Source organism: Homalodisca vitripennis, chromosome 4, assembly GCF_021130785.1.
Source record: "Homalodisca vitripennis isolate AUS2020 chromosome 4, UT_GWSS_2.1, whole genome shotgun sequence".
Lineage (NCBI taxonomy): Eukaryota > Metazoa > Arthropoda > Insecta > Hemiptera > Cicadellidae > Homalodisca > Homalodisca vitripennis.
In genome coordinates this window covers 117,030,892-117,055,295 of record NC_060210.1, presented here as the reverse complement: position 1 = coordinate 117,055,295, position 24,404 = coordinate 117,030,892, and the positions used below count along the sequence as shown (strand labels likewise).

The window sequence follows — 24,404 nt, the reverse complement described above, 5'->3', positions numbered from 1 at the left end:
GGATCTTCGATGCTTAGTTTCCTATATGTCTGTCCGTATATGTTTTTATTAAAAATCTTAAAAAATAATAAATTAAATTATACAATATTTGGCTCAAATGTTTACGATAACAAGACCGGTTACTGACAATCATATCACAAAATTATCTTTAGTATTTTCAAAATAGCGACATTAAAACTTTTAAACTTTGAATATCTAAAACCCAGCAATGTGTCTGAATAATTACAAGAATAACAGTTTTTAGAGTTTTATCGAAAATATAATGACACCAAAATTATTTAAATCAAATAATAAATAGCAGATTTAGAACAGATTTACTGTGACAAGACATGGCCCCCATTCAAGTTCTCAGCGAATAGTCAACAATACAAAACTGAATAAACAGCAGCTATCAATGTATTGAATAAGTAAATTTTTGTACCATATTTGAACTTTTTCAGTATTTCATTCACCGGTTCATGGCAATAGAACATTTATTATGGGTTTTTCATGTAATCGATATATCGAAAACCGTTCGAGATAGTAAACAATTTCTTGCTACAAAAGTAAATCTGTTTATACATTACAGAACTCATTTTGTTTTTTTTTTCTTTAGGTACATAAATAACGGAGTTTTTACCTTTTGAAGAGTTCAAACTACTGCCATATTGAAACGAAATTGGTCAACGAACTCACCAAGGACATTTATAAGATTAAATTGTACCACGTGAAGGACGTAGCCTGCGATGGGATCCAAGGAGTCCGGACCCCCCAATTTTCAGTATTACTGACATGTACCGCTAAAAGTTCGTTCTCAACGAAGAAATGGGTCATGAACTTTTTAAGGAACTAAATGGGGCCTTACTGTTTGTCCATTACTAGAAAATATCAGTTGTCTGGAGCCCCCCCCCCCAAAATCTTTTCCTGGCTACGTTCTTGTACCAAGTTTCAACTTTATTTTGGACAGTTGACAGTTCCAAAAGCTACGCTACATAGCATGTACTATATATGTATAACATTTTTTGAGCGGAGGGTGGTTTTAGGCTTTGGAGGTCATATTCTGTGAATTTATGGAGAAATTCTTCCCAAGTGCTACCGTGGCTTGCAATAGGCTAATTTTGGATACAAAATCTACCTAAAAGCAACATCTCATTCATATATCTCTTTCAAAATATTCATCTTTAATTAATATACGCAAAATATATTTGTGTGTAGAGGCATCCCAAGTTGGCAATTTTGTTATAACTAACTTAGAAACTTTACAAACCTTTTACAAAAATACCACTTAGTATTTTACAAAGAAATTATATTATACTTTTACACTGTCGTAAAAATAATTTGTATATTTGTAAAAGATGTTTCAATGTGAAAGTTTAACACTTGTGGCACTAAAATAGCATTTATCTTATAGCCCATTTCCTACTATTTTTATCCAGATAGTGTCTTTGTAGGCTTTCTCACCAGCGACTGAGAGGGTGTAGTGTAGGCGAGTTGGACATAATCCAATGTGTATCCGATGGCGCGTGAAGTGATCTCGATCAATAGGAGCTAAATAATTGTTCACTCCTCTCTTCTGGTTGACCTTTTCCGTTCCATCTTTATCGTTTTTATCGCCCCCAAGCGTCAATATCTCTTCCGAACTGCGAGGACGTAATTCAGGACTCTCCAACTGCGCACTTCGCTCAGTTCCGTACTTTTCTCTAATAGCGAGCCGTAGGCCTATATTACATTAATTAGGTAGGGTACGATAAGCGGACCCGGTTTTTTATGTCGAAATTGTCAAACGATATTACTTAATCATAACCATCGATATAATCAATCGATACTGATTAATTTTTTTGAACTATTAACTGAAATAATCTATATCAACAGCTGGATAATATTGCAATGTTACATAAGTAATTCTGATTATTAAAAATGGCAGTCAATTTTAGAAAACTACACGACGTTGCTTTTTTGTAGCTTCAACATGTTGAACTCGTAGCGAAAAACTCATTATGCGAAATTTGTAGGAAAGAAACAACTGTAACTGTGAGAGGAGTAAATACGGTCGTCTTCAGTTTTCCTAATTTTGGTTATAATAATTTGTTTGATCACTGTAAATATTAAATTCATATTTTAATTTAAAACATATGATTGTTATTGAGGACTATAGGTCATTTTATATCCATTGATAGTCTAGGATTTGAGATGCGAATATTAGGTATCGATGGCTATAGTCTTCGATATAAAAAACCGAAGGGTCCGCTTATCGTACCCTACCCCATTAATTAAGCGTTTTCCTGAAAATTGTAGCGGTAATGTAGGTAATAAGATTGACTTAAACATTTTCGCAGTTTATCAGAATGCTGAGGTTCTAATAAACAATGTGTAACGTAAATATTGTTATGTAGGATATTTGTCAAACTAATTTACATTTTCGAAGATTTCAAGAATTTTTATTTAAGCTGTCTCATAATTATCCGAATTGAAATTGTCCCTAGTTTCTTTATAATAGAGACATACCACTAGTGGTTTATTTCGTAAGGAGTGTATTTCTTAAAACAAATTCCAAAAAGGATATAAACGCGGAGTTAGCGGCAAATATTTGTATAGTTTCCATGGGAGAACTTTTTCATTTTTAAATCCATGTTTAATCCAATTACTCATTTAAAACACTTTAATATCTCAAAAACGAGTTATCGAGTTAAATTTAATTTTTGTATTAATTAATAAAGTTTCTCTTTTAAGCCCGTTTAATGTGATATGTCACTTGGAGTACTTTAGTATTTCATTTTTTTTACGTGCACTGTGGTGTGAGAAGGGGTGTTGAATTGTGGGTTGACTTTTAGTGTAAAAACAAATCTCAGTCACATGTTAGTATAGTTGGGTCCAAACGAAGTTACCCTTTTTTCTATAGTCTAGCCGTTTTATTGTCGTTCTTATTAATACTTTCTTTACACTTCGAACGTAAATCATGTCGCGTTAGTGCAGAATTTTTATAATGTGATGTGATTTTACCTAGTATAAAATTAGTAATATATGTACGGAACTACAGAAACTTGAAAGTTAAAGAGAATCAGCCTACGAGCTATCCGGCAGCCGAATGGTTAAAAACGGCCGACTTTAGTTTTAATTAATTTAATTGATTTGGGTTAATTAATTAACATTTTTGGACAGCGCAAGTTCATATATTGCCCGTGATCATAATATTTGTTATCAGTGATATTGCAGTGCATTTCACATTATAAAAATTTGTGCTTTGTAGGGACGGAAAGTATAAGTCAAAGAAAGGATTCAGGCTTCCCCTAATTTGATCAAGAAAATATTAAAAAATGAACAAACAGAGGTACTACTGAATATGAACAAGAACATTTGTAGTAATACTACAGTGAGACTTTAAAAACTGAAAGTCTAATATTTATATATCCTTACCTATGGTACTAGTCTATGGGGAAAGTGTCTCTTTTACGATGAAGAATTGTATATAGCAAAAACAGTTGCAAGAATTAATGCAGAATTGGGTAACACAGTTTTGCCGACACGCATTTAAAAAAATAAGAAATCTAACCTTGGTCAGCAATTTATATTTATAACAAATTATATTTTATTTTAATAAATATTTACGTAATATACACAAAAATTATCGTGAAACATTAAGGGATCAGAATACCACGGGCTAAAAATTTTAAGTACGTCATACGTTTGCAAACTAGAACTAATTCATTCAACAAGTTTCCTGCTGACATAGCAATTTAAAAGAAATTTAAAACAATTGTAGACTAGAACGAGGCAGTTTACTGTCGTGTCCGTTTTACAGTAAACTTTACACGAATGTATAGAAAAGTTACTTGTTACTTAGTTAAATCTGAATTTAAGATCTAAAATAATTAACTAATAATTAAGGCAAAACAATAGCCTTAATTAAAATTTGTGTGATTTTTATTAATTATTATAATAGTTGATAATGTAACCGAACAGTTTTGTAAGGTGGAGGCTTAAATAAATAAATACTTTAGATGGTACTATTTGTTATTAAATGTACCTATATATTGAAAAACAATTTTCTCATACAAGTCAGTTTAATCTCGGAAAATAAAATGCATTAGGGGGGTCTCTTTCAGGAATTTTAAATTATAAATTCATTAATAAGATATCATTTCTTACATATTTTGCACACTATATTTGTGAATATTAGTCGAAACGAGTTGAGGGGGTCTCCCTCCTTCAATGTAACCTTGAAGGACATACTTGATTATTAAAAAAAGAACCAGTAAATACCACGTACTTGACTTAATTCCTTTTTTTGCACGATAAAAAATAGTTGATTTATTTAATACCATATATTTTATTATTATTCACGAGCTTAGACTCATTACTTTGTGTGTCGAAAAGTGATTCCATCCTTCTATGAATATATATCCTTCAGGAAATTCATGTGTTCAGTATTATAGAGTTATGTTTACGGCGTAAAGAAAATGTTACGATTGTAGGAACATTAGTACAACTTTATGATATTACGGAAATCGTAATTTTTTCGCGTGAAATTAAAGTTAAAAGTGTAATCGTATAGATCACTTTAGCGTCGTACTAAAAAAAATTGTTTTCTAGCAGAAAATATCACAACTCGAGTAAATTAATTTTGTCAATAATAACAACTTTTGATATTTTACAAGCCAAAAATATTGTTATTAATGAATAACTGTTATTGAACAAAACACTATTATAGTGCCATACTGTCGTAAACTTTGGTAAAGAACGAAATATCACAACTAGAGTAAATTGACACCGTATCTATATTTGCCAGTAATATCAACTTCTGACAATTCACAAGTCAAACAAATCGGTATTTTTATGGATGGATAAATTGTCGATTCTTATAAATCAATAAAATTAAGACGTTTCTATAACAACATACAATCATAACGTCGTAATTTTGATGAAGCATAAAATGTTACAACTGGAGTGATCTCATAGAACGAACACCATCTACACTAGCAAATACAAGACTTGACAATTACGACCCTAACCTCTTGCAACTGTCACCCGCTCAATGAAGTGGAAGGTTTACAAGCACAAGACACTACTGCGTTGCTGCCTCTTTGATATGGATAACGTATATCCTACATTATACAGCCTCATGGAAGGTTTTTATACTTTAACGATTCAGAGCACATCTAAACTTAAGCTCCAAACTTATTGCAAACTGTTATCCTACTAATAAGTGAACGGAACGAGTTAATAGCACAAGATATTACGTCGTATCCTTAACACAGTTTGCAACACACATAAATTTGCCGATACAAGTCTTCTGTTACTCGAGCAACTGTGTTGTTTGAGCAATAAAGTAAAAGGTTTATATTACAAGATAATACTGCGTCGTGCTATTTTAAATGATCATATCTCGTAAAATATCGCATAGCGAATAAATTCGCAACACATCTAATCTTGCCAATGCTGACCTTTCCAAGTTACGATTCAACTGTTACCCGATCAATAATTAGATACTACTACATCGTGTCGAACGGTAACTCCCTCCCAAGAGCCAGTGTCTTCTGGATACTTCCACACATTTGGATGTTACAGAGGTCAGGAGGTACCTGAGACTAGAAGAACTTAAAGGCCAAGAAAACTTATATAAAAGGATCTCCCAAGGGTCAGGGATCGACATTCCAAAAGGCGTGAAATCCCCCATCAAACCATGCGTTCGTTCCCAGAGATCGAAGACTCCCAAAATCTAACATATTGCAAAAGCCACAAATTTCAGATATTTAAACTTAACTTGTAGGGGGCCATCCCGTGGGAGAGCTCGCTCAGAAGCTGATTCCCAAAGGTCGAGATCTCGCAAAAGGCCCTTTTGATCAGGATCCCCTGAGGCTGGGAATTTCCAAAGGCTGAAAACTTGAAATTACTATATCACTTGAGGCTCGAAGTTTCAAGAGGCTAGGATTTCCCAGCGTTTGGGAGTTTCTAGAAGACGAAATCTTCAAGAGGTCAAAAAGTCCAGAGATTAGAAATATATGAAGGTTAAAAGTTCTCATAGGTCAGGAATTCAAACAGGCATGACAACTCTATACATTCAGCTAAACGCTTATACAGGCTGGAAACTTCCTGTAGCATGGTCTTTTAATAGTATAATTTTCCAGTGGGGTTTTTGCGTGGGTTCGATAGTTCTTATATTCTGAATTTCAATAAAGAGCGGAATCTCCAAGAGGTTGACAGTTTCCAGGTTACATTCTACCATACTCGAAAGCTTTCCAGAACCCTAGTTCTCTCCAAGACAACAGTACTTACAGATAAAAACTTTTACAGCCAGGAAGTATTTAGAGACGATAAGGTTAAAAAACCTTGGATATTTCAGAAGTTTTCAGAAATCAAAACCTTCCAGTTTCCGAGAGACCCTAAACCCAGAATTCGCCATATACAGTACGCAAGTAGATGCTTTAAGAGTCCCAGTAAAACGAAAATTTAGATATCCTTGGCCAGCTTTGCAAAAGACTTTGTTGAAGAATATACTGGATTAATCTATATGTAAAAAAGTCTAAAAACTAGACGTTTTTACTATCTACGTTTATCAATGCCTCAGTGACAGTAAAGTTCAGAAGGCCGTTGGCTTCAAGAGGTGGTGTATATCGTATATCCGCTGCCCGCACGTATAAACACCAGGTCTTTATAGCGGAACTTTACATCAACCTCTTGAGTCTTTAAAACTGTGTAGCATAAAATATCTCATCTCGAATAAAGCCGTAGCACACCTGAATACGTCAAATAAAAATCTTGACAATTTACAGCCATATCCTCTTCATCTGTTACACTGAAGAGTTTACTAATACAGACACTACTCCGCCGCAATTTTTAAAGTCGTTGCCCTAAAAAGAATAAAATTAAGTACCTCACCTATATATGTTTCAGTAAATAGACAAGAGTAGAATTTGCATGTTAAATATTACAACCGGAACCTCTTGGAAAAACTTCCTGATCATCAGTGGCATACAGATGTAACTATTCCAGAGCATATTTACCAAATCAAGAGAATGAAGGATTACGATAAAATAGTATTGCGTAAAACATTTAAGAATAACATATTACGTAATACTCATCTCTAAGGAATTAAGTAATATATTTATAAATAAAGTGAAATGAACCACTTATCTATAACGCTAGATACTTGTAAGTTGAACTGTGTGAACCTTTTAACTATTTTATTAATTTATTATTCAAAATTTTCTCAATTAATTAGATTATTTTTTATCCATCTATGCCAACTGTCTCAAAATATAGGGCGCAGACATCATCTTCAATCTTGATAATCTTTCACCCATCCTTGTGTCATGAAACCATGTCTGGATATTATCATATTACAGGGACTAGTCGGTATTATATGATGTAGATATAAGATCTGCTCTGATCGAACTTAGGATTTCTCTCCTCTCCACAGTATATCTAATATACTCACACTTCTGTATCGGCTTTCCCAAATCACTTGGTTTCCCGAAATCATGAGTCCGTAGAATCATTGCATTATTTGGGATGTTTTTTCCTCTTGATCACAGATTCTCTACTAATGAAACTTCTGTAACTAGTTCCACGTAATTAGTCTTGTTACTGTACTTGTGGGTTACCTCAATGCTCACTCTCCTTCTATTCAAGTATTCCTACTTCTATGGGTGCGTGGACCTGAGGTTTCTTCTGTTTTGTATGTTACCAAAGGTCTAAATGTAGTTAGGTCCCTGTGGATGTATAATTATATAAATCCCTGCGAATACAGGAAAAGGTTCGGAAAATAGTAATTTCTCTTTTCAGACTATGCTTCCAGACTGCTCTAAATTCGTTTTAGGACGTCCAAGGAACTCTTGATTACCTCAACTTCTCGATTTTGTTTGCTCTTAACTCACGAGATTCTTTATCCAAGGTACTTTGGTTCCTTAGAAGATTGTTTTAAACTCTCAAGAGCCTTTATTCTTAATAATTTTGGTGCACTTTCACTTGCACACTGAGTCTTAAGATTCACTGAAATGGATTAAGCCTAAGATTATGGCTCTTCAGTGGTCTCACAGTGCTTTAGCTGTAGATTTCACTGACTTTTTAATTTTAAAATTTCGTATCTTCTCATCAGAGTCCATGTGGTTTCTTTGTTAACATGATGATCAGTAGACTTCGTTTAGCATTTGAGCGTTGGTATTTGTAATTAAATGAGTTGTTATTTTGATTTTATAGAAATATTAATTCAGCCTCTTATGCACTTGCTGATCTAGAATGTTGACTTAAATGTCTATTTTATTTTCATCAAAGTGCATTTATGTTACATTTTTGTACTGTTAGTACACATAATCTCTGATAGTTTAAGCATAATTCGTTGTGCTATTTATTCGCGTAATTTTAAGCTAAACCCTCAAAAATTATGGTTTTCTTGAATAGTAGGAAGTTTATGGTCAGTATAAACGACCAACCTCATATTTTATTAATAACTTGATGTACATCATTCCAAAGCTCATGTTATTCAGTTATGACAGTTACGCGGCCGGTGGTATCGCTATAAACCACGGTTTACATTCCATACTGTGTTTCCATTGCTAATAAACCGTAAACCTTCACATATTTTGACGTCGCTTTGACGGAAAATCATCTTTGACGCTTGTCAGAGACGGTTCTTCACGGTGATGCTGAAGAATGTTAAGATTTTAATCGCGATGGAAATTATTCAACGCGGTGTGAACCAGAAAATTGAAAGATATTCGCGTTGTTTTATTGCATTAAAAAATACTAATATTATACTATTTTGGGTTACGGAATAAGAAACCAATTTTTCCATCAACAGTAAGACGGTTCTTTATTTCGCAAGTATACGTTTAACATTGACTTGATTTTGCACCAAAACCTATAAATAAGTGTAAATGGTGAGTTAGTTCCAGTTCCTCCACCTTCCTCTTAGTGCAGCGTATAGAAAATATTCCATAGATTACACTGCGGTAGCGTAGAATACTCTTCACCTAGATCACATCATATTTTGTGGTCTAGGGTCTCCAATGTCGAAACGATGTAAATAGTTAATTTTTAGCTTAGACATTGCCGAGTACTTTTTATCTCTTCAGACGAACATGACTCCAGAGCCAAGTCTGTGACAGCGTCAGATTCCAGACGCTGCGTCAGAGGAAGGAAGGTGAACTGGAGCTAAACTGAACATTGATTCAACCCTTCATAACATAGCTACGTGATGTACGAGTATAAAACCAAGTATCAAGAGAACCGAATAACTCTCCATATTACGCTTCTTGGAATTTGAGACAGCCTACCGGTTCAGTGTAACCGTAGTCCCGATTGTATCGTAACAATCCGCGTGGAACTGTGAATCAACCGTGCTCAATTAGAGCTGTGGAACACTTAATATGGGCAGGGATTGGAACGGCGGGCAGATGGCAAGCGCCGATTTGCATAATTCAAGTCTAGAGGCTTGCCGAGCCCGGCCCACTCGCACTCTGCCGCTGATATCTCGCCCTCAGATGTTCTTCAGATTAGCCTCAACTCTTCTTCTAGAGAGGTCATGTCAAGTTAGATAATGTTGTGTCGATGACTTGCAGTGGCAATATAGAAAAGTACTTTGGGACTGACTCATTGGGTTGTTTAAGTATAAAATATCCTCTAAAAATAGGGCCTGAAAAATCTTACCTCAGAAAATTGATAAGCTTTATCACCTCATAAATATGCTCTAGCTTAAAAAAAAACAAAAAACAGGGTGCTATTTTAATGTTTGTTTTTTCAAAATTTCGAGGGGTATTGAACCCCCTGGGCCCCCCCATATATACGCCCATGAGTACTTGGGTGCGCGTCGTATAATCAGCGAAGCTTGGACTAGTCTCATGGTTTCTTCATGGCTTTTGGAGGAGTTTCAATATAAATCGGTATACAAGTATCGGTATATATATTAAACAAAAATGGAGAACCGCGCGCTCAATGGCGTAGGACTTTGTATCTGAGTTAGAGATTGCAGGCTTAAATCCTTTATGTAATTCCGGCAATTTTTGTAAATATTTTCCTTGCACTGTTACCGGAATCTATCCTTTATTTTGATAGATAATATCTTTTGTGAGCCATTATTCCATGCAGAGGGGAAGAATAATGAATAAATAAATACATGTTTGAGAGTTGTGAGTGATTTGGACATAGCCTCTACTTTGGTCATATTGCCCTCGCAATAGTTGTTAGCGCTTGGGAGATTGTTGTTTCGTGGATTAAAACACTCATAACAAATGTACAATAGCAAAAAGATTCTACACAGGACACGAATTATCTATTGCTTTAAAAATTACAGGTTTAAGTAAAAATTTAAACCATAACGACAACAAAATAATTTGGCATTCCGCAGGGATGTTTAATTGGAATTTCAGGTTCTTCATACATTCATCCCTGTGTTTGCATTGTCTCTGTGGTTAGTACAGTATCGCAAATCCATAAAACTAATTATATGACTGCGACTACTTCCATATTGATATTACATTCATATAAAATAGACTAAGATTAATTTATTTGTTTCCTTTGTGTTATAAGTGGTATCTCAGAACTCAGATACAAATTAACTACACGTATCTCTTTGTTCTGTGTCAAATTTTATATTCTCATGCAAAAATATAGAAGTGCGTCATTATTGTAACGTGAAACTATGATCATGAGACAGAACTCCTCGAATTTGTATAGCAGTTAAAGTCATTTAATGAACTTGTAAATAGAGTTAGAATAGAAACAGTTACGTTTAATTTTTAAAACTTGAGAGAGGTCAATTCACAAGAACCTGAGCAAATAGTAAAACCAAATTTGAGTTTTATCTGTTTTTATGCACGTTCAACATTTGTTCGTCTTATTTATTTCTAAACGTTTGTTTGGTTTAAAAGATGCCCATGGTTGGTTTTCAAATAATTTGATGTTGCTTTCTACCCTTACAGGAAACACTTAGACATAACACACTTTAGCATGAATATAAAGTGAATTTTACCTTCCAATGATGCAAGGGAATAGTGTGGTTGGGCGGAGAAGGGCTCTCTGGCACAAATATCCTCTCAGAACTGCCCTTGAGTAGCTGAGCCAGCAGTTGCGGGCTGGGCTGAGGAGGTCGGGTATTCTGCTTCGAGGTCGAAGTCGCAGTGGCGCAGCCCTCGAGTTGCGAGGGGCTCGAGGTCGTGCGAATGTGGACCACAGGGAGGTCCTCCGAGGTCGAGGTCGGTGGGTTCGGCGCGGAGTACGGGATATTCGCACTCACTTTGCGTTTCGGCGAGTTTCGCGGTAAAGAGCTCAAGAGGGGGGATTCCGGCGAGGTGTAGCTTCTCTTGAGGTGACAGTCGTCCACTGCACGGGCCCTACTCGAGGAGGACTTATTCGGGGATGTCGGAGGCTGAGCGTAATTTTCCAAAAACTTCAACTCGTCGTTGTACTGTAACTTGGAGAATTTCCTGTTAGCTTCTGGCTTCTTCATTTCGGCCTCTAGCATCTGACCGTAGGGTCCTCTCAGGGGTCTTTTCGAGTACCTTCTGGTGGTATGAGGACTCCTTGCGACATTGACGTTGCTTCCAAACCTGCTCTCAGAATCCGATTGGTCCGAGGGCCCGAACATCGACGGAGAAGCGGTGCCGTCCCTCTCTCTGCTGGGTGTAGTCGGTCTTCTCTCTCCGGTGTCACTCTCTCCCTCCGACAAGGAGTCGTTCCTGCCAAGAGGATGGTAGCGCTTGGGAGATCCTCTCGTGACGGAATCATCGTCTCGCTCCTCAGAGCTTTGGCAGACCAGTCGAGGACGCTCGAGCCATCTTCTGTCCGACACCCTCGACCAGTTGGGCCTTGCACTGGAATCCTCCGGAGTCTGTGGCTCCTCTTGAGGACTGGAAGGCCACTCGTTGGACGTTCTATTGTCCTCACTCGTCCCGTCGTCCGACCATCTCTTCGTCGTGTCCTCAAGTACCTTGTCCTCAGCTAACTTAGGTGTTATCGTAGTGCACTCAACATAAGACTGTTTCGGAACATCACTATTGCCGACTTCTCCCAAATTACATGTATTACTAGTAATAGAACCATCGTTACTAACTTGACTAGGTAATTCTACTTCTTTTAAATGACTATAGTCCGTGTGGATACATTTCACTTCGCCTGGAGATGGGGCGTTTTCGTCCGGCCATTTCGCAACAAACGTCTCTATTGATGATTGGTTCGATTCGCTAAGTTTTTCTTTACTATCAGCTATACATTTATCATCGCCTAAACTAACGCTATCGTTATCTATTTTGTACTCGTGTAAACTATGACATTCAGTAATAGTATCTAGCTGCTTAGGTAAAGTTATCCTCAGATCGTCCTTCACATCGTTGTTATTGACAACGTCCACATTAGTAGCTGTAAGTGAACTGTCAGTGTTAGTCAGGACATCGGGCTTATCTAAATCACTAAACGAAACACTCTTTTCTTTCTCCTCGACCAGATTCCTCAGTTCCTTGTCACTGTAAACACCGCCTTCCTGTGCATTAGTGGGCTCCTCGTCATGGCCTTGGCTTGTTGTCACCGATAACGTCTCAGGCTCGCTAGGCGCCGCGCTGTCGGTGTCACTCTCCTCCCGGAGTCCGGGCAACCCCAGACTTTTCAGTCCGTTGCCGTCTATCGAACTGTACGGAATGGTCTCCTCTGTCGAGGACCCTCTCCTAGTGAGCGGATGAGTGAGCGACCTCAAATGCGGAGGTTTTGCGTGCGGTTCGGTCGGAACAGGTTTTGGACTTACTTTGGGAAATATCCATTCCGAAGAGCCCACCGCTGAATCCAAAGACGGGTTGGAACTCTCTGAGACGTCTAGGGTGGTCGTGGTGGTCGCTAGACTAGTCGAGGAAGGGGAGGCTTCAGGAGGTTTCTTCCTGGGCAGTGTCAGACATACACTAGATGTTCCTAAAGAAGGTATTTTCGAACTAACAGAAGATCCTCGACAGCTTCGAATGTACTTGCCATCCACGGGAGAAAAATCGACTTGGGAGAAAGATGCACTCCTGAACGGTATAGTCCTTTGAATGTAAGATCCTACGATAGTTCTAGATTCCGGTTTGGGAAGTGAGAGATTGACGCACTCGAACAGATCGTCTTCAGCCGGAGCAGGGACTTCCTGGGAGACGGGAACACAGGGAGCTCCAGGGTCTGGCTGTGATACCGGGGTACTCGGTGCACTCTTGACCGCACTCCCCCCACTGGCACCCCCACTAGTTACGGCACTGGTCACTTTGACACTTGCGGTAGACGGGCCCGCGTCCGCACGTCCCGCAGGGGGGCTCTTCAGCTTCTCCGTCAGTTCCCGCAGTCTCTCCGTCTTGTCACTGCTGCGCGGTTTCTTCTTGTGGGGCGGCGTCCTCTTGGTACCGCGGCCCCGGTCGCCCCCGCCGAAGCGGAACTTGGACAGCCGGTCCAGTGTGTCGTCCTCGCCGCCTCCGATGAGCCTCTGGGTATCCCCGGGGTCCTCCGGACTGGCTTTGTCTCTGCCGAAACAACTCGTGACAACATTCGGCGCTCGCTGCCGCCACTCTACACTGGAGCGGTAGACTGGCGCGGGGCCACGGCTAAAGATACCGCGTCTATTATTGGCGGCGGCGGCAGCGGCGGTGGCGGCGGCGGGGAGGGGGATCCGGGAACGAGAGGGCCACGGCACTGGCACCCCACAACAGCAGTCCGGCCCACTGCCGCCAGACTGCGCCACGGGGCTGAGCCTCACCCGCACAGCGCCTATACGCACCACGGAGCCTCCACAGCCACTGAAACAAACACAATTAATTATATACCCGACACAATATAATGCAAATATATTCTCTACACAATTGTGAAATGTCATTTTACATTTAGAACTACGCTTAAATATACTATTTATGGACAAACTCACAATACATTTCAAACTTGCCACATTTTGAAGGAATTTAATTCTTGTGAATGTTGTACTATATAACATCAAAATAAAAACAAAATATTATGGAAAACATAAAGGTAGAAACTTTTTATTGTGTAGTAAATAAATATAAAGACTGAGCGCGTAATATTGTGTTCTCGTAATTTTTTTATTTTTCGTGAAGAACCGAATTTTTGAAATCTTGCTTTAAAAACTTAAACTCCCAATTCAATAATTTCTGTTCTGATCTCATGTCTACCGAATCAATAACACGTGCCCAGTATTAATTTGTGCTTCAACCACTGTTAACTGCGAAAGCAAATGACGTCATGGTTTATTCCAGAGTCCCTTCCCACCCTCCCCCCCCCCCACAACTCACACCCTACCGTCCCATCACGCTGTTGTGACACCAAACCATTACGTTACAGCTATTAAATAGACGCAATCAAAAGCGAACAACAACCCGTTGTTATTGTTGTCAAATGCTTTAAATCGACCGTTCCAACTTAGTTTCTGTGTTTTTTTTTCTGGTCACCCTCTTGCTGCAGAAGTGGTTTTTCATGTATAGAGTTGGTCAATTAGGAATTTCCCAATAAATGGGGAGATTACAATGAAAACAACATCTACTTTTTCACATTATTAAAATTCCATTATCTCGTTACGACTGTCGGTTTGATGTTCTGAATTACTATTTGTTTTATGTAGTCGCCGAACTTTGATCTGCGCGAACATCTCACAATACAAAATAAAAATCATTTGGAATTAAACGTGTTACAACAAAACCCAAACTAATGGAAATATTCAGAGACCGGCTCTCTTGGTTTTTTTTTCTTTCAATTAACTTGTTATTTTCACCCAAATTATGCCAGTCTGTGATAATGGACACGCGACATTAACCGTAATCAAGGAAAGTGGCCATCATTTTAAGGTTGGTGATAATTAATTTTTTTTATATTTAATTTTTAATTCAACTAAGGACAAAGACAACTAAGACGTATTGTTCATCGATTAATTGATAGATTAGCCCTCCTGTGGTAAGTTTCGTTTAGCTATATGATATTTTTTAATAACTTTCAGTGCTTACAACGGTGAAATAGAAACTTAACCTTTTTGTAAATTCTCCAACTGCAAAAAAACTCAAAAATAACATTGGAAATTAAAGCTTATGATACGGAAAAAACCACTGACAATAGATTTGACATGCTAGTTAACATTGATTAATTTCTAAACTCCGATTTCTATGACGGTAAGATTCACTGATCACGTCAACTTAAACATTTATTTTAAGCTTAATAAGGTTAAGAGAATCAGGAGTTAGGTATCAATTTCAAATTGTTCAATTCTCGATGCTGTGTTCAATTTATGCGATTTTTTGTTGCTTTTGATGAATCCATCTCTTGAGAAATCATTTCTTGCTTCTGATGATTCAGTCCCTTGAGTGATATTTTTGCTGCTTTTGATGATTCCGACCATTAACAGTTTTGTTGCTTTTGGTACTTCCATCCGTTGGGAGATTATTTGTTACTTCTGATGCTTCCGCTCGTTGAGAGATCAGGTTTTTCTTTTCATATTTTAATCCGTTTGTTAGTATTCTACTTATCGGTTTATCACAATCTTTGGAAATCTATAATATATATTATTATGCCACACTCCAGTTAATAAAATAAAAGTCCTCTTCTGAACAGCTAGTGTGTACAAAGGGTTCAGCAATGCGGACTCTGGCACTTACCAGATATTGACTGGCATCTCACCTATGCCACGGTGCCAGTGCGATGCATTGGCCACTACTGTTACCAAAGTCCCTGATAAAAAGAGTGTATAACCTGATGAAAATGAAAACATTGTATGGTTTATTTAAAAATAAATAAATAAGTTGGCAATGTGTATTTTAAACGTATATAATAACAACAATGAACAATCTATGTAAGTTTATAGATATATTTATTTTCTAACCTACTAAATTCTGTCCTTATATCTGTGGTCTTTGGAAAAATTAAGAGCCGGCTGTACAGGCGATTATCTGGATTTTAGCCTCAAAAAAGAAAAAAAAATTTAACAAGAATTACACTTTTCTTATTAGGTAAACTTTGATTGTACTAGTTGTGTTACCAGTATGATCAAAGGTAAGACTCAATGCCAATCCAATGGCTCTGGCACGCGGAAATAAGTCGAAATACATTTCAATCATATGCTTTGTCCCGATGTCTTTTATGAGTGTTTATTTCAAATTCTATGTTAATTTCAATTTAACACTTTAAGCCCCACGTGAGTATGGGAGTTAAAACATTTATACATGATGTATGTTAATAGACTGCTGGTTGTGAAAGTGTTATATATCAATACCTGAATAGCCAAAGTACACAATGTGAAGAACCCAGAAGGTCCTTTCAAAATCGTGACGTTATCTAACTATTCGCTTAAGTGACTCTTAATAGAAAGTCTCGAGACTTGAAATTTGATACAGTCAGGGTGTTCAGTAAGTGTTCCAATACTTTTTGACTTTGTTCTACACATAAAAATTAGCAAAAAAGTTAATATGAAGGTATGTCTTAAAACCTTTAATTTTCCGTATATCTGTCTGTATGTGTTTTTATTTTAAAAAAATATATCTTTTGAACCAGTTAAGAAAAAGTTATAAAACTTTAGAATTGTATTAACCTTTGGCAGACCTTTTTGAAAATAAAATATTAATACAATCCTTTTTCCCGTTTCAAATTTGCGTCTGTTTAGAATTTTTAAAGTCACATAACAAAAAAACGGTATAGTTACCTGATACCTCTCAACTGGGATTTGTTTGGTGCTCTCGGCTTGTTCAAACGTAGTACCTGTAAACTGGCCGTGCCTTATGCGTTGACGGATTTCGTTGGAAAAAGTACCGTTGGAATTGTTATACAAATTTCAATATAGTCGGTATCTTGTAAAATTTGTATAACATATTTAAAACAGCTGATGCCTATCAAAAGACAAAATCTTAGTTGCTCCCGGCTTGTGGAAGCATACCTATAAAGTGATCATGCTCACTTATGCACTGACGGATTTCTTTGCAAGAGGTACCGTAGAATTCGTATAAAAATTACTAAATAGGTTTTTTTTATTATCGTATTTGACTTTAAAAATTTTAACAGACGGCATTTTGAAACGAGTAAAAGAATTTAGTTAATATTTTATTTTCAAAAAGGTCTATCATAGGTTAATACAATTCTGAAGTTCTATAACTTTATCTTAACTTGTTCGAAAGACATAATTTTTTTATAAAAGATGTATACAGACAGATAGACGGAAAACTTAAGGTTTTAAGAAATACGTTCATATGAACTTTTTTGCTTATTTTTATGTGTATGACAAATTCCCAATAAATTGAAACACTTTTACTTAACACCCTGTAGATTCCTCATAGTTCAAAGACAAACTCTAATGATTTTGGCGGTGGAAAGGTCAAACAACAGCAAAGTTTCCTGAAACGTTCCACAGTTAATAAGGATAGGAAATAGTTACGTTCCGTCAGATCCTCTTTTGCTTCGTTGTATTGGTTTGAATATGTACTCAATCACACAAAAATAAAGAAACTCAGGTCAAATACGGTGTATTTACGAAATAGTAAATCTGGCATTTTATTGCATAGAGTTACACCATCGTTGGCTCATTTTCATTAGTTTTTCATGGAAGTAACAATTTTAAAAACACTCTAAGTACATGGAAAGTTTTACAAAATCAGGTTGTGCACAGTCTGTATCAGCTACTGAATGATAGCAAGCGAATATTAAGGGTTGCGGTGTCCAGCTTGGGGAATGGCAATGTCTGTAATATTCTAGGGAACACGGTTCGCCGGATAGTGCATACTGTAGTTTATGGTATACATTGTCCATGTAAATTCTTTCAGAATCGCAGATTCTGTTAAATACTTCTCAATATAATTGGCTGAGCTTTACCGAAGCATATCACTCGAAAGGCTGGAAAAATTTCAATTCCGTCTGCCTGCCTTCCTGTCCGCAAGATGTCTCGAAAACGAAAAGATCCATAACCTTGAAATTTTGCATGAAGCTTCATCTAGAAATGAGGAATACTGAGTTCGATGATAATGCATGTCACTCCATGGATATTGGCTGAGTGCTAGCGAATATTTTAGCATTGGTGTTAAGGGGTTACCACGATGGTAACGAGAAAATAGCAGAATAAATCTATAAGTAAACTGTTCACAATCATATGAGATTTTAAAATTGACGTTTTTATTCATAGGGTAAAACTAAAAATAACAGTCAATGTTTAAAATCGGTGACAAGATGTGATTTTTGCACATTCTGGCGTTTTAGTACCATCCCTAGCTCACCAGATCTATAATTAGATGAATACTGATATAGTACCTAATTTAATGAAGAAAATATAAATGTGTCCCTTATTGATATGCCGAGAAAGATTTAATTCTTGGACTTTAAATTTATGTATGGAATATACATTTCCGCAAAGACAAGAATGATTTCTATGATGGTGCATGTCAAACCAATGCATTGCATTTGCAAGGAATTTGGCTAAGCGTAATTATTTGATCAATTTCTGTTTTGTATAATTCCATCTGCCTGCAGGATATCTCGAGAATGAACTGAGCTATAGATGTGAAATTCTACATGCAATCTCAGCGAAGCCTGTTACGACACGTAGTTTAGCATACTTCTGCCTTGTTTAAGATCTATTCCTGAGTGAAAGAACGATGTGATGTAGACGGAATGGTAGGTTTAGTCATTTATAAAACCTTTAATTATATCAGTATGTTGCGTGTGGTGTTTTACATTCCAATTGCTCATACGTGTTCCTCGCATCGCACGCAGTTCATTCATACGACAACAGAGTGTTTCCATTGACATTTGAATGTAGTTTGAAAAACAGTTGTAAGGACGGTTAAAGTCTAGAATACAGGCTATGGATCTCATTACACAGCCTAATGAAGGTTGATGTTTCGTTTATTAATAGTGTTGGAAAACATTCCAATTTGGCTAAATACGTATTTTTTACTAGCATTTGGTTTCACGATGACATTGTCAACCGCCCATAGACTTGCCGAGGTCACTCAGACGTTGCGGGCGGTGCGTGAATACGTTGTCTCCACATCCCGCATTCACGTATCGCTCTCCTACGCAGAGACCGGTTCAATGTCTAAACTGCAATAGCTTTAAAATATTAAAGCACATCGTCTTTGCAAAGCCTCTTTACAAAAGTAAAACATCTTGGCAAAAACAAAAAGTTTTCAAGCCTGTAAATTTTGGAATTTGTGCCAACTATATACTTTATTTTTGAGAAGTTATTACCTGCTTCATCGAGAATACACGTATAGAACAGCCAATGAAAATATTACTTTTGTATGGTAAGCCAAAATTTAAGTAAAAAAAATAGATTGCAATGCAATAAAATTGTAAAAAATACTTTATATCAAAACTAAATTACATATGAAGTCTAAATCTGTGACAGAGTTGACTCCTGGAATCTAGAATCAACATCTGAAGAGATTCAAAACAGTCGTTGACGAAGAAGCTCAAAATGAATTGTTTACATCGTTTCGACCTCAGGGACACCTGGACTACAAACAAATGTAATCAAGATGATGTGGTGTTTTCATTGTCCCATCAGGCACACAATTGAGTGCACTACGATGTTTCTGAGACGATCTCAAATCACTGTAGAGCAACCGAGTTTCCTACACATAACGTAGAGAAATGGTGGGAAGTGTTGATCCAATAAGAATGTTAAGTTCAGTCTAGTTCACCTTCCACTTAGTATGTAGAGAGTTCGTTTTGAGCTTCTTCGTCGCCGACTGTTTTGGATCTCTTCAGACAGATGTTGATTCCAGATTCCAGGAGTCAAATCTGTCACAGCGTCAGACTTCAAACGCTGGACTGAGTGGAAGGTGAAACTGGAGCTGAACTTAACATTCTTACTGAATCAATCCTTCCCATCATTTCTCTACGTTATGTGTAAAGTTAGATATTAAAGAAAGAATAGATGGAACTGAAAGTGATGGCATTAAGAAATCATAAGTCGAGAGATGTCATCACTAAATTGTACCAAATCTCAGTGAAGTAAATCGATAGAAGGAAAATCCTGTGTTTTATGTAAAAAATAAACCAATTTATAATTTTGATTCCTGTGTGCCCATTTTTGCTACACCTTAGGTACAAATAACTTCCAACTTGTAATGCTACCTAAAACTCTATTTTAAAACAATACAAAGATTCCTCTTGCTCGAGAAACGCCAGACATATAGAACTGATCTTTTTCAATAAATATCCAAACAATCAATAAATGTGATAGACACATGATGGACAGCCAATATAAAGATAAATGAAAGCATTTGATATAGAAAAACTCAATTCTCCTCAAGTCGTATTCTGCTTAAATCTCGTGAGACAAAAATATTTTTGTTTTTGAACTATATTTGCCTCTTCCAAACTTCAAAGGACATAATGTTATGTACAACACGGAAAAATCAAAGTAAACAAGCATGTTAAAAACAACAATAACAAAAGTAAACTGAGAGGTCATTGGCCTCAATTTCTTTAACAAAGACATTCAAGGAATTTGAGTCTAAAGTTGTATTAAGTATTATACACGTATTTTTTATATTAATGTACACAAATTAGAAATAAATAATAAATGCTAAAATGAATGTACAAAACTTGCTTGTTTTATTATTGGTTATGGGAAAACGGACAAAATATTCAATGCAACTTAAAAAGTGATTTAATGTTTCAACGATCAGCCACTAGACGCAAACACAGTAAACGAAACTTAAAAAGTTGCAATCAAAATACAGGTTTTTAACTTAAAGCAGAATGAAGTAACATGCGTTGGAACAGCAACAACCATTAACAGTTCAATTAGGCCGAAATAAACAAACCTAACCTAACTCAAATACATCCAACCATAGCCTAACCTAACCTAACCTAACATGTTATAGGCTACCTAACCTCGGCTAACAACATACCTGACGGCGGCGCAATGGTCGCGGCCCTGGGACACGGACATGGTCACATTCTGCGGTCGGTCCGGGTCCCCACCAGACACTTGACGGAATTAGAGGGCTATATTTAGAGGATGCGAAATGCGGTGGTGAGGTGGTGAGCGTACGGCAGAGGCAGTGGTAGAGGCAGCGACATGTCAGGCTCGGACACACGCTGCATCTTCCCGCGTCCCCGCACAGCCACGCCTCCCGTGCCCGCGGTCAGGTTCACCACTACAACAGAACAAAACACAACATATTACATGCTGTTGATGATCATCAAAGACATGACACCAGGAAGGTAGGAGTACGCCACACCACGTATCGTGTAACGGGGTTTGGTGAAATTTCAGATCCACTGTCCAATGGTTTCTTGAGATATCCTGCGGAAGACAGATAAAGAAAGAGACAGATGGACAAGATAAATTTTCCATCCTAAAGAATGAAAGCAAAATTAAAGTACATGGCGAAATTTGTGTTTGGCATGACAATTACTGTAGTTAGTTAGGACTTCGCTAATGCCTGCCAAATACTTTACAAGAGCATGCACCGTCATCTAAAAGTCTATAGTCCACTTCGCTCTCGACATTTCATGCGGAATGTTATGCTTTGCTAACGCTCTGTCAAATCTCATTAGGGAACAGGGAAAATATTCCTTACGTCTTACCTATGTATAAATGAAGCTTCATGCAAAATTCGTCTATGGCTCAATTCATGCTAGAAATATTCCCCTGAGTGATAGGCTTTGACGCCTTGCCAAACACCACGTACGGACATGGAAAATATAAGGACCAGACTAGACCTTGCGTGTGTATAAATGAATTAACGACATTTCTTGTGGAAGACAAACATACAGAAATAATATGAATTTTGTCAGTCCACCGAGCGGTAGAAAAATATCCAAAATTTTAAGACTATTGCTCAATTCGTTTCGCTAATGCTGAGCAAAATCTCTTGGAGCAGAGTCTATCTATTATCCAATTTGTCCCCGATATATATTACGAAAAGTTAGGCTACACTGACGCTCAGCGAAATATGATGGGACCATCGTGAAACTCTATGTTACCTTTTGCAACATTTTAAATCTATAATCTAAGTGGTTCGAGTTATCGTGCAGTAGACAGACAGACACATGTACACAATTTTTGCAGCATCTTCAATAACGGAGCTAAAAGGTATGACCTTGACCATCAATTCTGGTATGCAACTTCGGAATTCTAAGACCAGTTAAATATAACACAAATAGTGTAAATATTTTTCACCTTCCCTCGGATGTGCTGAGGAATGTCGTACCTGGGTTGCACCAATTCGACAATTAAGATTTTCGGTCAGCTGTATACCAGGATGAGGTAAGCAAACCTAGATTTGTATTTCCAAATCTGATTACAACATCCCGTAGCTTATATAGATCAATGGATATGGGTTATTATTAATTAAATTGTGAAATCCGTTTCTATTGTTATGGGTTTAGTACTACAGACTAGAGTTTACACTAAACTTAAATATAACGATGGTTAACATGTATTTGAAATGTTAACCAACGATGGTTAACTTGTTTCAAATGTTTGAAAGTTGTTTGTTATAAAAAATATTCATTAGAAGGTACTGGCTTGATTTCACAATAATATTTATTTGTATTATTAAAAATATAACGAGGGCATCCAATCTCTCGAAGATGATGAAAAGAAACATTCCTTTCATAATAATACACAATTACTTTCAGCCCGAATTTTTATTAAATATTATATAGGAATATACCGAGTAATCCATTATAAAATAATACTATACCTCATATTGTAATATAATACAATAATGGGGATTTGTAACATATTTATAAAATAAAATTTGCTTTCATTTGTAATGTTTTAGATACTAGCAGTTACCCTTGCCTTCGCACGCAATTTCGTATTGGAAAATAGGAACACCATGGGTACATTCTTAACACTTCAAGCGAATTATATTTCTGACGCCAATGTTCAGCTTGCCTTGTTGCCACGATCAAGAATACGTCAAAAGTGTATACTTATAGCCATTGTAATTTACTAAGGTCTTAGCATCTTGTTGTGCCATACTTGATTTTGCCTTGTTTCTCCGATTAAAAAAATATATACATACACAAGTCGGAGAAGCCTTCTTCGGTCATAAAGGGTCTACTTTGGGTCATTGTAATTTACTTCCAGTTTCAGATATTTCTGGCGCCACAATTAAGTTTGCTTTGTTGCCCTGATCAAGAAGATATATGCATAAGCAGGCCTGAGAAGCCCACTCCTGTCAATAGACAACTAAGATGGATTTTGTAATATTCTGTACATTTATAATAAAAGTTAGTAACCGTGTCTTTGACATCTGCATTACGGTACTGACCTAGCAATGTATATGTAATACGTACAAGTTTAAAGTGTATTTTCCCTCGAATTTATAATGGACTTATCTGGATAATTCTGTGGCCAACAGTGATACAGATAAAACTGAAATGAAAGTGTTATTACTATAGTTTAATCTTTGTTTTCAAGAGAATTAGCAGTTAAATTAATAAAACGTGGTTGTGCTGTCATAAAACAATGTTTACTAAACAAGCTATTTTGCAAAGCAGAGGTGAAAAATGTACCAAATCCTTACTTTAAGTCGTAGTTCTCTAACTTTAGAAAGAGCTTTGTGAAGCTAGATAAGTAAGGGTAAATCTAGTAGTATCTAGTTTGATTACCATTAGTTAAACTTGGTGAGCGCTTATTCTTCGCACACTTGGTGAACAGAACAGGAGCGAATAGTTGCAATCAGCATTACATTATATTGTTGAACACAATCATATCAGAAGAAATATGCACGGGTTGATTACCATTAGTTAAACTTGGTGAGCGCTTATTCTTCGCACACTTGGTGAACAGAACAGGAGCGAATAGTTGCAATCATCATTACATTATATTGCAGTTGAACACAATCATATCAGAAGAAATATGCACGGGGTTGATTACCATTAGTTAAACTTGGTGAGCGCTTATTCTTCGCACACTTGGTGAACAGAACAGGAGCGAATAGTTGCAATCAGCATTACATTATATTGTTGAACACAATCATATCAGAAGAAATATGCACGGGTTGATTACCATTAGTTAAACTTGGTGAGCGCTTATTCTTCGCACACTTGGTGAACAGAACAGGAGCGAATAGTTGCAATCAGCATTACATTATATTGTTGAACACAATCATATCAGAAGAAATATGCACGGGTTGATTACCATTAGTTAAACTTGGTGAGCGCTTATTCTTCGCACACTTGGTGAACAGAACAGGAGCGAATAGTTGCAATCAGCATTACATTATATTGCTGAACACAATCATATCAGAAGAAATATGCACGGGTTGATTACCATTAGTTAAACTTGGTGAGCGCTTATTCTTCGCACACTTGGTGAACAGAACAGGAGCGAATAGTTGCAATCAGCATTACATTATATTGTTGAACACAATCATATCAGAAGAAATATGCACGGGTTGATTACCATTAGTTAAACTTGGTGAGCGCTTATTCTTCGCACACTTGGTGAACAGAACAGGAGCGAATAGTTG

The 24,404-nt window shown here is 36.9% G+C and overlaps 1 protein-coding gene across 3 annotated transcripts in view; it reads right to left on the bottom strand.

Moving 5' to 3' along the window:
* Positions 1–24,404, bottom strand: part of LOC124359989 (rho guanine nucleotide exchange factor 17-like) — a 108,796-nt gene that overhangs the window by 62,615 nt on the left and 21,777 nt on the right. For all 3 annotated transcript variants that reach the window (XM_046813205.1, XM_046813207.1, XM_046813206.1), the window contains exons 2-3: positions 20,823–21,071; positions 10,946–13,721 (exon numbers count right to left, since the gene is read on the bottom strand). In XM_046813205.1, the coding sequence (XP_046669161.1) occupies positions 10,946–13,721; positions 20,823–20,863 (2,817 nt within the window). In that variant the 5' untranslated portion in view covers positions 20,864–21,071. The remainder of the gene's footprint in view (positions 1–10,945; positions 13,722–20,822; positions 21,072–24,404) is intronic.